We start from the raw sequence: 13,926 nt of genomic DNA on the forward strand, positions 1-13,926 counted from the left end.
TTTCAAAAGAACAGATAACACTGGAACTGATAAAATAAATAAATAAAACAACCAAAAACAAAATAAAATGGATTCTCCGTCTCCATGAACAAAAAACGTAGTTTAATAAAAACTAAACAATATAAAGCCAAAGTGGAAATAAATACTGCATTATGAAGATTATGAAGTCTGTATACTATATTGCCCTTCAGTAATCACTAGATTTAAATAGAGAAGATGGGCACATCCGACCACCTGATGCAATAGTTCACACTACACAATTTTTTGCCCATATTTTCACCTTATGATAATCTTAGATCGTTGGCTGATCTAAGATTGTCGCTGGTGATTTCGTAACTGATCATCATGTAGTGTATGGTGTGATACGGTAGACCGTCGTGGCCACTCCGATCTAAATCTGGGGTTTTCCCCGACTGGGAGCTTAACGCTGAATGTGACAGGTAGCCAATCAGAAAGCGCAGAGTCTCCTCTGCGCTTTCTGCGGGGAAATTACAGCTGACACGGCGCAACCCGAAGTCCAGCAGACATCGGAGATGATATGTGGAAACAACATTAATGTTCAACATTTCGTGCAAAGAATATAGAAATGACAAAGAGAGGAGTTGGAGCCAAATCGCTACCGCAGTTGATAAACCCAGTATGTTTTCAGCTGTTCTTCGTTAACGTGACATAAATAGGTTATAATGATTTTTATTCAGTCAGGACTTTACGCTGACTCTAGCCACATGCATTGCAGGTAGATTGTAGTAAAACATTGATTAATGCCTGGTTTTGAAATTAGTTAACTGGACTTGTTGCCATTATTTTGTGCTCATGTGGCTGGACACCACATGGCACGACAAACCCGATCGAATCGTTATACCTAGGATTTCTGTCGGTTAATGTGTCTCTCAGATTTTGATAATGGGCCGACAATTCGTGTAGTGTGAGCTGGACATTACACTAAGGAAATGAGGAAGGGAGGGTCAGTGGAGAGCACAGGAGCGAGAAAACGGCAGGAAGAGACAATAAAGCTGATAATTAAAATGAGGTCGATAGGTTTAATTTATCGCGCGATTAATTGATTTATCGTTTATCGCGACAGGCCCGTCTCCTTTGTGTCGCTTCGCATTGTTAAATGTAACAAAAATAACACTGTACCCATCTCAACATGCTGTCCAGCATGCTCACACCTCAACTACGGCAATGCCCTACAAATTGGTGTATTAGCCTGTGCTGTGAAACCTCTGCAGGTGATCCAGAATCTGGTCTTAACCACCCATCGAATTCAAGTCACTGTTGTTGGCCTACGAAGTGCTTAATAAAATGTCTACTTGATTGTTCAAAGACTTATGCAACAACTTGATTCCTCCAGTCATCTGGAGATTGTTGGGTAGCAAAGTCTACACCACGCTCACAACAATCCAGACCCTTCATGTGTCGTTTCAGAATAGGGGTGGATCCTAAACCAACTCTTGGAGACCTAACTTTTCAGCGCAACACTGTATTTCGTTACACCTCTGCTGCACTGTCTTTCTTCACTTCCCTCCATGCCAGCACCATGTTTAACCCTATTCCTAACCAACTTCTTATAAACTGGTAGTAGCTTTGATATTAACTGCATTGTTAGTCACTTCCTTCGATATGAACTTTTGACTTCACTGTCATGTATATATGAAGCAACTAAATGTCAACAAGCTCATCCAAGTTCTCAATAATAAATGTAAGACAAAAATTATACCTATAATAATCCATATTATTTCAGTGGCAGAAATGTAGAAACTGTTGCTTTTTGTTTTAAAAGCTATTACCTCATCCATCCATCACCTGCGCCTACTTATCCTTGCAGGGTCAAGGACAAGCTATCCCTATCTCCAGTGCCCATCACAGTTCAATTATTCTATTTATTATTTTTTTTAAATGATTAATACTGTGGCACTTTATCCAAGGTTATCATATGGTGAAAATACTATAATACTATACTATAAAGACCCATTACAATATTTTACTTTTCCCAAAGCCAATAGCTTTTTTTTAATTCTGCATAACTTGTTTGTATGAAACGAGCTGTGTCAGTAAGGAATGCATTTCAATATAAATGTGCAATATCTTGCCTTCCTATATATATGCTGTTATACAACTATGTTCTTTTTAGGCGCTATATATAGATAGAAACACAGTACCCAAAGCAATTAATCTAAAATAAAAACACATTTACATTACAATGAAAGCACTGTCAGAGAACAAAGAACATTTGATTCTGTTTGCATGGAAATTGCACATTTTAGACAGAAGCGGGAACATTATTAAAGCCACAAAAAAAAAAAAAAAAAAAAAAACGAGAAATGAAGATGAATCTCAGTGCTTTATCACCCACACATGTGATAAGACCATTGAAGACAGGACAAATGAGAGAAAGGCAGCCTCTGTGAGAGGAAGTGAGAAGAGTGACAGCAAGTTGGAAGTTGTTAACTGGACAACTTCCACTCCAATAAGAACACCCACATAAACCACAACACTGCGGTTTAAAAATAGCAAAGGTTCAATTTTCTGTATAAAGCCAGTGCAGCTCTGGGGATTTGAAGAAGTGGACAATAAGAGGCCGATTACACAACAGAATCAAACGAGCCGCATTGTAGACAATGTGCCCATTTCATTAAACCCCATTATTGCTTCTGCACAGATTACTCATGTCACTGAGCTACGGTCATATGCTGGCTGGTGGATGGAGCATCCTCCCTGACCCACATATTAAGCTGTCATTCTGCAAAGAGAACAAAGAGTAGCAGCTGTCCGTCAATAGGCTGGACGTGTTTTCAGGAACGGCGCGTTTAAAACAAGGCGCACGTGCTCACACTCGCCGTCGGCACTAGCAGGTCTGATTTGACTGATTACACGTTCGCAGATTCAACTAATCGTTCGAAGGTCACTTCAAATGTCAAGAGATCATTACATATAGGAATGAAGATGGTTTTGCAAAAAGGGTCTTCATCGATAAACAGCTGAAGAGATGAAAGGGCTTGTATATTGATTGTTTTTACAACTGGTTGTTCTTCAAAATCTCCAGCAAATAACAGCTAAGAGTGAACATGGTGACAGGTGCAAATCACTTAAACTGTATTTGTATTATAATGAATGTTTCATTTGATTTTTTTTTTCCAGTATTATGACTTTAATTCTCTATGATTTTATCAGGTCACATTTATGACAAAGCACTTTGAGCAACACTTTGCTATATAAACAGAATTTACTCACTGTTCTGAGGACTACTGGATGTTAAGAGGAAAAAAGTAACTGCATATTCTCCGATAGAGGTAGCAGTTTTGAATGAAACAATAGACTTAAAAGAATTACAATATTATGCCCACTTACGCATTATTAGAGCATATTTATTTGATCATTAGCTGATTAAACTCAGCTTAAAGGGCATAAAAATGCATGGCATTTGTTGATGGGTTTACAGACCAAAAAGCTCAGGCTTTAAAATTTGATGCCTTTAAGTATGATTGAATGATTTCTGATTTTTCATTTTTTCTCAGCCTCTAACAGATCATGTGGTGCGGTTTTAGTTTCGTCAAGATACTAACAGAGCATCACACATCACTCTTGTTAAAATATCCTTTTATATTTGCAGCAGGGTATGTTAAGAAGTCTGGTTGCCAGCTTAACAAGATAAAACTCTCAGCTTTTGCAAATGTTGTGCACTTGAGAACTACTGGGTCTTTTAATAAAGAAATACTTCACAACTTAATGTCTTTCTGTTTTGGGTTCAAATTAAACATAGACCCCAGGTTAGGTTACAGAGAGGTCCATCTAGTTATCATGAAGAAAAGAAATGCTACTTGCAGCACAACTACATGGTTCAATTAAACATGTAGTTTCAGGCAACAACTGCAACTTTGGCAATGAACTAGCAAACACCACCAAATATATTCCTGATATTGCGACCATGAATCCATGGCACTTATTTAGTCAAGTCATATTTATTGCAGTCCATATCTCATATCTACTCATTCAAGCAATTTTCTCCAATTAAAATAAAGTTGGACAGAATACTGTTGATCGAAAGAACTTAAAAGGTTGTTGGTTTACCTGTTGATTCACCAGTGTTGATCCAGTCTGGGTTTGCAATGCTGGCTATTGCAAAGATATCTGCAGCCAGAAACAGGCATCCTGAAATGATCGTCAGTTTATCCATGTCGTCTGGAGAAGAATCGATGAGTTTCGGCGGAGGGGGGAAATGTGGTAGTGGTTGTCCAAACGTGATCCCCCCCCCGGCTGTTCAGAGAGACTCGGGGTGGGCTGTTATCTGTCCAACCTCGCCCCCTTCAACAGGAGCCTGCTGTTGAGGGTCTGCTGTGCATTTTGCAGCAATGTTAGCCCCTTCGCGTCAAGCAAGCGCGAGCCTCCAGCTACAAAAGGCTCTGATGTGACGCACAAAAGCATCACATCTCAAAAGCCCCGCTGAAGTCCAGTAATGTAAAACAAAGGCTCACTCTGCGCTGAGGCCCCGGACTGCTTGTGTTGTGGTACGGATCCGCTTAGGAGCAGCCGCTGCAGCAGCAGCAGCATCGGGTACAGCTGCTGCTAGCAGACAGCTAGCTAGCTATTTCCCAGATTCGGGCTCGATGAGCCGAGCTGCGGCCCAGAGGCTGCTCGACGGCATTTCACACACACAATGTCACACCTACTGAAGTCCAGGGGATGCGGAGCGAGTTCCCACTCTCCGAAATATCCGCGTTTCGAGCGTAGGTTCACGGTTACCCGTCAGGAAAACGAGAACACATCACCCTGTCTCGCTGAAGAGAGTCCGTTCTCCTTCTCTGCTGGAATAGCATCTGGTACTTTCAGCCCATTAGCCAGCCAGCTGCCCTCCTCTTCTCTCGCTCCGGACCTCAGCCAGACGCTTTAAAAACACTGCGAGTTTAAATGCCCCAACATGAACGATGAATCGGTGCCGTTATTGTTATGCTTTCCACCCGTGTGCCCACCACTAGCTGTGCCTCCCCTTTTGCCAAATGACATCAGGCGGACCCCCCCTACGCAGCCTCAAACACACACACAGACAGTGTTCAGAGGGGGGCTGCCTCTCTTCTCGCGATACTCTGGAAGAATGGGGGGTTGTGTTTTCATGAGTCGCCAGGTTTGAGGCAATTATTCATGATGTACAGTAGCCCCATAGTGCAAAACACAGCGTGTCTCAAAGCACTCACATTGCAAAAACAAAACAAAAATAGTAATAAAAGAAAGCAACGTAGTTCACAGGGCTATTTAAGAAAGCACAAGCAAGTGATATGCAAATCACAAAATAATAACAGTGATACCAGACCGGTAAGGCATAACTTAAAAACATAATTAAATCAGCACAAATTAAGCTGCAACACTTAAAAACCAAACAAGATGAATCTGTGATGTTACAAGTTTCTCACTGATGTGCATTCCATGCAAAAAATGGTAATGTTGGAAAATAGTACTGGCCAGAGACTAAACAGGGTTGAGGTGTGATCTTTGACTTGGAAATTATAACACATGAATATGCTTTGATCTAACCACTGTATCTGGGCATGTGCTGAGCCACCGCAGTCTTAATCTGTGTTTTGCAGCCTCTGTGCTCTTCTTTTGGGTATTGTAGTTTGTTTTTGTTCAGTTCATCTTCTCATCAACTCTGTCTTTCTTCTTCTTCTTCTTCTGTTTTGTGTGTTTTTCCTTCTCCTGAAAAAAAAAAACCCATCTCGTTTCATAGATAGTTCAGGGCGATGTCTTAATTTTTGTCTCCACATGTGTTTGTATGTTTAAAGATTTCATTTCAGTCCTATGAATAGAACACTAACACATTGACCATGTCCCCCACCTGACCTGTAGCAAGATAAAAACAGGATTTTTTTCTTGTAGGTTTCTATTTCTAGTGCATGAAGGCCATACTTGTTGAATGCACAATTAACACATCTCACTTTAACGGTTTCTTTCACTGGAGGCGTGGATGTCTGCAACTCCTTGAGTTTTCAAGGTTTTAATGGCCATTACTCCTATTAATGCTCTATTCAGTCAGCCAATTAGCTTAGGCGGACAGCCACGACTTGGTGGTTTGCAATTCTCCTTTCATTTTCCGATGGTGGATTGAACAATACTCTTTGCATATCGTTGTGCAATTTACCCGATTTAAACCAGCAATGCTCTCCAAGACACCTCTGAAGTCTTCACATAACACCAATGAGGTTCTATGAGATTATATTTAGAGGTAGCAGAGCAGAGGCTAAAAACACACACACTCCTTCATATTCAGATTTTTTTTGTGAAAGAAAATCATATTTTCCTTCCACACTACAGCTATGCATTATTTTAAACTGGTATACCTTATAAAATCCACATAAAATATTCTATGCAAGTTTGTATGTGAATGGGTTAGGAATACTTTGGTAGAGTGTTTTTGTAAAACTTGCAGGCTTTTAGTTTCTCAATGCTGCCTTGGTTTTCTAAGCTACTTCTTATGAAAATGTTTTTTCATTTTATTGCATTTCATTTCATGTTTCTCAGAACAGAAAATTAGATGTAGAATAAATTAAATCTAAGAACTTTTAGCAAACAACCATAAAAATGTAAAAAAAAAAACACACAAAAGTAAAATGAATCTATAATGATTTTATTTTCTTTATGTACATTTTGACAATAATGACACTCTGAAGTAATAAATGTCAGAGACCATATAACAGGTGTAAAACCTGAAGAAAGAACCAAACATGGTGCACAAATTTGGATTAACTGTCCCTTATTCTCACACCCGAGCTGATCCTTGTGCTTGCTTTTGGGTCCCTCCGCTGGCCGATGATCAAAACAGTACATTTTCATGCTGATAAAAGAAAAATGCTTCCACTTCCAGCACAGTTTTCTGCACAGTTTTGATGCTATGTGAAGCTGGCATGGAATATTTTTTATTTAAAGTAGAGTAGTTGTCTTATCCATCAGACCTCCATCACATAAGGACATGATCAATTTCAGATCAAGATGCAGAATTTATCCAACAGCTGTTTTATTGCCTGTACTTTAATTTACACTGATAAAGAGATAAATGCTTCATGATTCTGCAGCTCGCTTTGTTTTCTCTTATTTATGCCAGTGCACCAACACTGGCGACATAAATGGTCTTTACATGATTTTCTTTTTCATAATTCATCCACAAATGGTGTGTTAACAAGATGTCCACATGCTGCCATGGTCTTCTTGCCATCAACAAATTTTCTGGCAGCCTACAAAGATAAGAAAGAACTATTAGGGATGTGATTTAATTGATACATTTCACGATCATTTTGAACCATCTTAAAAAAATATTAAGCATGTAATACTTGTGAAGTTGGTTAAGAAATCAGGCTTTAAATAATAAGCTATCCACATCTCAAGATGCACCTTGTTAAAAAAAGAAAAGGAAAAAAAAACAAAAAACAGGAGAAACTTGTTAAATTTAACTGAATATTGTCTCCCACAAATACATTTTTTTTTTCAAAACAGAGAATTCAAGACGAGAAATTTAACAGCTGATGATAAAAGGTAAGGACATGAGCTGCCTTTTCAGAAGAGGAGCACATTACAGTGCTGTTACCATGACAACAAACCTGAGGTCAAACGAGGAAGCGGAGGCGTTGCAAATAAACAAAACGTCAGCTATGAAATGCTTGTCTAAATGTTGTTTCTCAGTGGTTTGAAAACAACCTTCTGTTGTACACATTAAGTGAATAAAACAAAGAAAGAATAAGAATCACTGAAGCAGTTGACGATACCTTGCCCTCTGAACTCTTACCTCAACTACGTCAGCCTTGGTGATGGCATCGATAACATGGAGGACGGATTCAGGAGCCTGGTAGGCCGCATTGTTCAGTGCCTGAGCCCCGATCTCCTCCAGCAGGCCCTCAGAGCTTTCTATGGACATCAAATACTCTGCTTCCACCTGGTTTCTGTGCTCCAGCAGACAAAGACACGGTTAAGAACAGCTACAAAGTCTGCATCTGAATGATTACTCCATTTTCTGAGTGAGCTCACTTTGCCCTGATAATGTCTGCCTCTGTTACGTTTCCCTCTGCAACACCTCTCACCTGAGCAACGGCAGCTCCGATTACCTGAATTTAAAAACAAATAAATAAAAAAAATCATCAAGGATCGGGTACGTTCAAATGACATCCTGGCCTTTTGTGATTATCTGAGCTGTTTACCTCTCTGGCAGAGTTAGCTTGCGCAATGGTATAGACACCAAACAGTCCAGAGTCAGAGTATGAGGCATTGAAAGCAGTGGCCTGAAGACAACCAGAGGGCACAATCATTAGAAAGCATGCTGCATGGAAAAAAAAACAACAAAAAAAAACTGCTGACCACACACTTCTCAGAAAACAAAGGAGCGTTCAGTTTTACAGGATGCCAGCACAGTAGCACTATTCTTTAGCTTACATCAAACGGCTGAGTGGTAGCTTTGGCAACCCCCTGGCTCAGTTTACTGGTGATGCTGGAGCCCCGCTTCACATGAGGGCTGGCTCCCAGGATCCTTTGCAGAACGGTGAAGGCGTTGGCTTCGGCTGTGCCCGTCACACCACCCTCGCTAACGACCAGCGCATGGACCAGGTCATCTCTATTCTGCACTCGCAGTTCACCTTCACACAGAATGGAACCGTAAATGCAACTTAGAAGAGAACATTTGTTGCATATCGGCACCAACTGCTTAGCTGGAGGCTGAAATTGGCCAGTTCTCATCTCAGATCTGGCTTCAACGCCACAGCACAGCTGCTGATAAATATCAATTTATTTAAAATAATTTGTTTATATAGCAACAGTTCACAACAAACTAATTCAGCTCACTTAAAAAAAGAAATCAATCCAGTTATGTCCGGACCAATTAAATCCAATTAACATATACAGTGAAACAAAGGAAAAAATTAAATGCTTAGCAAAAATAGGCTTGTAATAAACAATTTAAGGATTTCCATATTCATATAATTTACCATCTAAACAAGGGACAACCTGTTTGTGAGACCTCCACGCAAATGTACAAATTTAAGAGTTTAATAGATATAAGTACATGCATATTACAAGAATAAAAACAATTTTATAAAAACAGATCTAAATATACATTTCCTCCTCTCCCCAGGATTCTTAGGAACTTGTGGAAACTGAAAATTAGTGAAGTGCTTATCTTGGTATTTTTAGCACTTTTGTGTTTTCGAGTGTAAGGGAAAATAATTACAGTTCCAGTCAGAAACTCACATGCATTCATGATGAGTATGAATTTCATAATACTTTGTGCTGGGAAGTAAGTATTTAAAGCTAAAGGTGTCTTTTTAAAGGATTAAATGATTTTGCAACAAATTAATTTCAAAAACCAAAGCTAGGCGTAATCATGGATTTTCCCTCATGGATCACAATTATACAGGCACATGCTAAAAATGTTCAGTTCATCCCAAAATGATTAATAACCCCGGCAAGTTTTAATTTCAAATTAATTTTTTAATTTTACTAACTTGCTTCCTCTGATAGGAAGTAACAATATTTTGTGGCCCACCTCCCACTGTACAAAAAAAAAGAAACGTGAATTTTCTCTCCAACTTGCCTAGTGACATTAAACCAAACATTAGGGGTGATTTAAACATCTATATGTTTAAATCTGGTCCTCTGTGGATTGGAGAAAAGTCACAATAAATTCTAACTCATGCAGTCAATTAATTAATAGTTAAAGTTGTATGCTCCCACTCAAATTAGGAAAATCTGAATATCTGTGAACATGGTTGACTAAGTAGAGGTTTGTTAAAGAAAACTGCAGTAAATATATGTCTTTTTCTTTCCGGCTTTATATGAGCATTTACCTCCACGGTAAGCTGCTTTAGCAACAGGTGCTCCGGCTCCACTGCGAGTGCTCAGAAGACCCTCACCCACCTGCTTCAGGACCGAGTGATTGACACCTGGACACATGAATTAGGCAGACGTCCAGGTTTAGACTCTGGAATACCTTTGGGCATTCTTAGACAGAAGCCAAATAAGTCAAACGCACACATCAAGCAAAGCTGAAAACCTGTTAGGAAGCTAGAGTAGAGTGAGGAGGTGAGTGATGCAGCGCAGACAAGACAACACTTACCTACTCCTACAAGGGCCATTCTGCCAGTGGTGAAATTATCCTTAACAAAGGAGTGGAGCTACAGGGGAGGAGAAAGGGCAGGAAAAGTGCGTGAGAGCCGCACGTCGACTACCAAGCACTGCTTTTTCACAGTTTCACCAGGCACAGACATTCATATTAATCATTTGGCGACAGAGTGGCACAGAACGGTGTAAATCGCAATTTGGTTTAAACAAAATAAAACGGATCCAAACCTGTTCAGAGGAGACACGACCAACCATGAAGTCGGGGCAGTACAGAGAGTTGGACAAGGCGTTCTTATATGCTGCTTCATGCAACTTCTCAATTACGCCTTCAAAAAGAAAACAGAGAAGCAACTTTTAGCAAAAGAGGATGGGATATCCTTTATCAAGCAACTCAGGAGGAGAAAGCCATTGCTGAAAGAAGGGTGTAATAATTCCTGCTGCATGGTTGCCTCAACACAGCAAACATATGGAAGGAGGTACCTTAGCTTGAGACTGAACCGTCATTATAAACTGTGCGTGATGTCACTGCACTACAACCACCATGGTAAAACATGGTGGTGGCAGCATCATGCAGATCGGCAATTTGAATGGAGCTAAATACCAGGCAATCCTGGTTGAAAAGCTGTTTGATACTGCCATAGATTTGAGGCTGTGACAGTGGGTCAGTTCCCAGCAGGACATGTTAGAATTACTTAGTCAAAGATCACACCTACATCTGTGGGAAAACCTGACAACTGCTATACACACCATCCAATCTGATGGAGCTTTTTAGGAAGAAGAATTGTGAAAAACCCCTTGATGGGTAAAGCTGGTAGAGACATGTCCCAAACCCCTTAAAAAATGTTTCCAAAACCATTAAGTTTCCTTCAACTTCTCCACTACTTTGTGTTAAACCTTTTGGGGAAAAAATGGAGTTTGTGGTTGTGGCAAAATGTGAAAAGGGGTATGAGTATTTTTACAAGGCATACTGCAAGGTTTGATTAAACAAAAAAAAAACTCCTAAATGCCAACAGGATACAGTAGAACTTGTAGGAGTTGGATGGTTGATACGCACATATCTGTGGACACTGCTGAGCCAGAGCCCTGTCAATCTTCACCCTGGATGTCAGCTCCTCTACCTCCCAAGCCCGAAACTCCTGAGCTGTGGTCACTTTGCCCAGAAAGTCCAGCAACGAACCTCTACGATACAGGTCAAACACAAATCAATAGCTGACGTTTAGAGAACATTTTAGTAAACTACGCGTAGTATGTAAAAAAAAAAAAAAAACAGAAGCAAAGCAACATACACGTCATCTCTCAGGCAGTCTGCAGAGTAGATAATATTTTCTCTTGTCCCTGTCACACTGGGTGTAAACAAATGAGAGCACAGTTGAGTCAAATTATCACGCTTTGTTTTAATAAGAGAAGAAACTGCGTGTAGAGAGACTATATTCACCTCAGGCTTCCTCCCAGAGCCTCCACACTGCGGCAGATCTTGAAAGCAGATGCTCCCTTTGTGGTCTACCAAAAAAAAAAAAAAGATACTTTCAGCTTCAATGAGATGCTGATAAAACCTTAAAACTTCAATGACTTGTGCAAATATAAAAGTGGTACTGCACCTAGTCCTACTCTGTACGGAAAGGGATTAATTTGGACTACATAATTTGCTTCGGATTAAATAGTAGACCTAAACAGTCATATGTTTGGAGTATCGCTCACAAACTCCTGTATGTATTACCAGGTTAGCGGCAAGTCGAAGCACATGAGAGACTCCCAGGTTCGCCGAGTTCTCATGGCGACTCCCAGCTTTTACAAACAACCCGACACTTGACAAAGGGGAGTAGTTTTCCACCGACGCTATCACCAGCCCATTTGGGAGTTTCGACACCTGAGGAAGCAGAAAAAAATGTTATTGGGAGCCTATAATCAATTGCTAATTTCCAATGTCACTGATTGGCAAATTACACTTCCGATTAAAACACATAAAAAATACTCAAACATTTAAGAGAGCAGCACATACTTGCACATCTTGTGGAGGAAAAGGTGCAGCTTGGGCAGCTTTCACATTCGAAAGGGGTTCAGTTAGAGACTGGCCCCGCCTGGCAGCGGCGTAGCAGCGTTTCTGTGAGAAATATGAACAGACTAGTACCCTAAATATGTGTTCAATTCACAATCCATAAATTAAATACATTTAATGCCACTAGTAAAATTAAAGTTTTTATTTTTAACAGCTAATGAAAACCCAAAATGTAGCTAATTGAAATATGTTATGACTTTTCTAATGACTAATCATAGTCATAGCAATATTAAAACTGTAAGAGTGCCTGCACGCAACCTTTTGTTAGCTGTAATATTTCAAGCATTAAATTTCTGCTTCTAAAGGCAAAGCCAAAATCTTAATCCAATTGAAAATCCGTGGCTAAGCTTGAACACTTCCATTCAATCTGGTTGAGCGTAAGATGGTTTACAGAAAAGAGTGAGCAAATATTCAGTGTGTAGACTGGTCGAGACATGTCCCAAAGGAAAGATGATAATGCAAAAACTTGAGGGAACAGAATACAAATGCACACCACTCTTTTTTTAGACTTTACTCATTTTAAAAAATGTAAAAACCATAATTGTCCCTCCACATCATAATTATGAACTGACTTGTTTTGGCCTATTTCTTAAAGCCAAATATAAAATTGATGTTTAAAGTTGACAGTTTAAGGCATGCAAATTATTTTACAGATTATTTGATAGGATAAATTAACATAAATTAATATTTGGTGTTTTTTCTTTGTAAATATTTTCTACATACACCAATAAATTGAACTGTCCTTGTCAAAGAGAGTAAAATCCACAGATTTGTTTTTTACATTGAAGCCACAGCAGGTGTATTTACTGAATGTTCTTCGCCTGAAAATACCTCACAGCCTTTTCCGGACAATGACAACATGTCTTCTGTAAACATAACCTAAGATAAATGTCAGGGTATCACTAGGTTGACGTCAAAATATTGTAATCTGAATATTTCACTCTGATAATCTTTCCCAGGGAAACCAGCTCAGAGATGACCTTCAGGTTGCATCCAGCTGAGCAAAAGGAGCTAAACCAAGTTGAACTCCCTCTAGCTGTTTTCTAAATGTACTTTACCGGATTTGTTATGGATTTCAGGAACAACCACTCGTACTTTGTGAATGAACTTGTGTTTAAATTATCTAGTTACAGAGACCAAATATGTCCTGGTTCAGCTAAACATTTAGGAAGCTAATTAGCCAGCGTGCTAACAGAGGGCAGCTAAATGCTGTGTCAGCTAATAAACAGATTGAGCAAAAGAACGAAATGCACGTAAATCTGAATTATTATGTTGTTCATAGAGTAAAAGACATACAACTGACCGAGAAATGATTCAGTGACCGGACTCCTTTCATACTCCCAACTCTCTCCTTCAGCCGGCAGAAAGACAAGTATGGCGGCGGACTGACCCACAATGCACTGCGCCCTCTGACCCCCCTCCATTTTTCAAAATAAAATGTCAGTTTCTTTCTTTTTTTTAAATGACATTTTTTTATGACTTCTCTACGAGCCAGAAGTAACATGCTTATGATATGTGGCTGCATGGTCCATGTGTGACATCATAGGAAATACAGATGAAAATAAGCACATTTTTTGTTGAAAATACTGTTAAAGTTGTTTTTTGCAGTCAAATACATTTTTGCATACAGTCTACACACACTGAAAGCCTGGCTGATTTGCATTTATGGATACGGTGAACTGACAAGCGCTTTACTGCATTTACTTTTAAACCAGCTCTAATCTCACATTCCTGTTTTAGAGAAGTCAAGATGTGCAGAAGGAACAGCGACACCTAGA

The 13,926-nt window shown here is 39.6% G+C and overlaps 2 protein-coding genes across 2 annotated transcripts in view; both read right to left on the bottom strand.

The window, feature by feature from the left end:
- mosmoa (modulator of smoothened a) overlaps nucleotides 1-5,064 on the bottom strand; it is a 25,791-nt gene extending 20,727 nt beyond the window's left edge. The window contains exon 1 of the mRNA XM_015048029.1: nucleotides 4,072-5,064. Within this exon, the coding sequence (XP_014903515.1) occupies nucleotides 4,072-4,177 (106 nt within the window). The 5' untranslated portion in view covers nucleotides 4,178-5,064. The remainder of the gene's footprint in view (nucleotides 1-4,071) is intronic.
- A 1,534-nt stretch (nucleotides 5,065-6,598) lies between these two features.
- Nucleotides 6,599-13,558, bottom strand: uqcrc2a (ubiquinol-cytochrome c reductase core protein 2a). Its single transcript, XM_015048046.1, has 14 exons — nucleotides 13,452-13,558; nucleotides 12,092-12,193; nucleotides 11,810-11,959; nucleotides 11,528-11,592; nucleotides 11,379-11,435; nucleotides 11,147-11,271; nucleotides 10,321-10,418; nucleotides 10,088-10,145; nucleotides 9,819-9,914; nucleotides 8,413-8,612; nucleotides 8,181-8,261; nucleotides 8,011-8,087; nucleotides 7,772-7,925; nucleotides 6,599-7,223 (listed from the first exon to the last, which is right to left on the bottom strand). The coding sequence occupies exons 1-14, from the start codon at nucleotides 13,482-13,484 to the stop codon at nucleotides 7,140-7,142; spliced, it is 1,380 nt and encodes a 459-aa protein (XP_014903532.1). The 5' UTR covers nucleotides 13,485-13,558; the 3' UTR covers nucleotides 6,599-7,139.
- Between the last annotated feature and the right edge of the window lie 368 nt (nucleotides 13,559-13,926).

This window comes from Poecilia latipinna, unplaced genomic scaffold (genome assembly GCF_001443285.1).
Source record: "Poecilia latipinna isolate Pla-1442-1.1 unplaced genomic scaffold, P_latipinna-1.0 Scaffold42, whole genome shotgun sequence".
NCBI classification, from domain to species: Eukaryota; Metazoa; Chordata; class Actinopteri; order Cyprinodontiformes; family Poeciliidae; genus Poecilia; species Poecilia latipinna.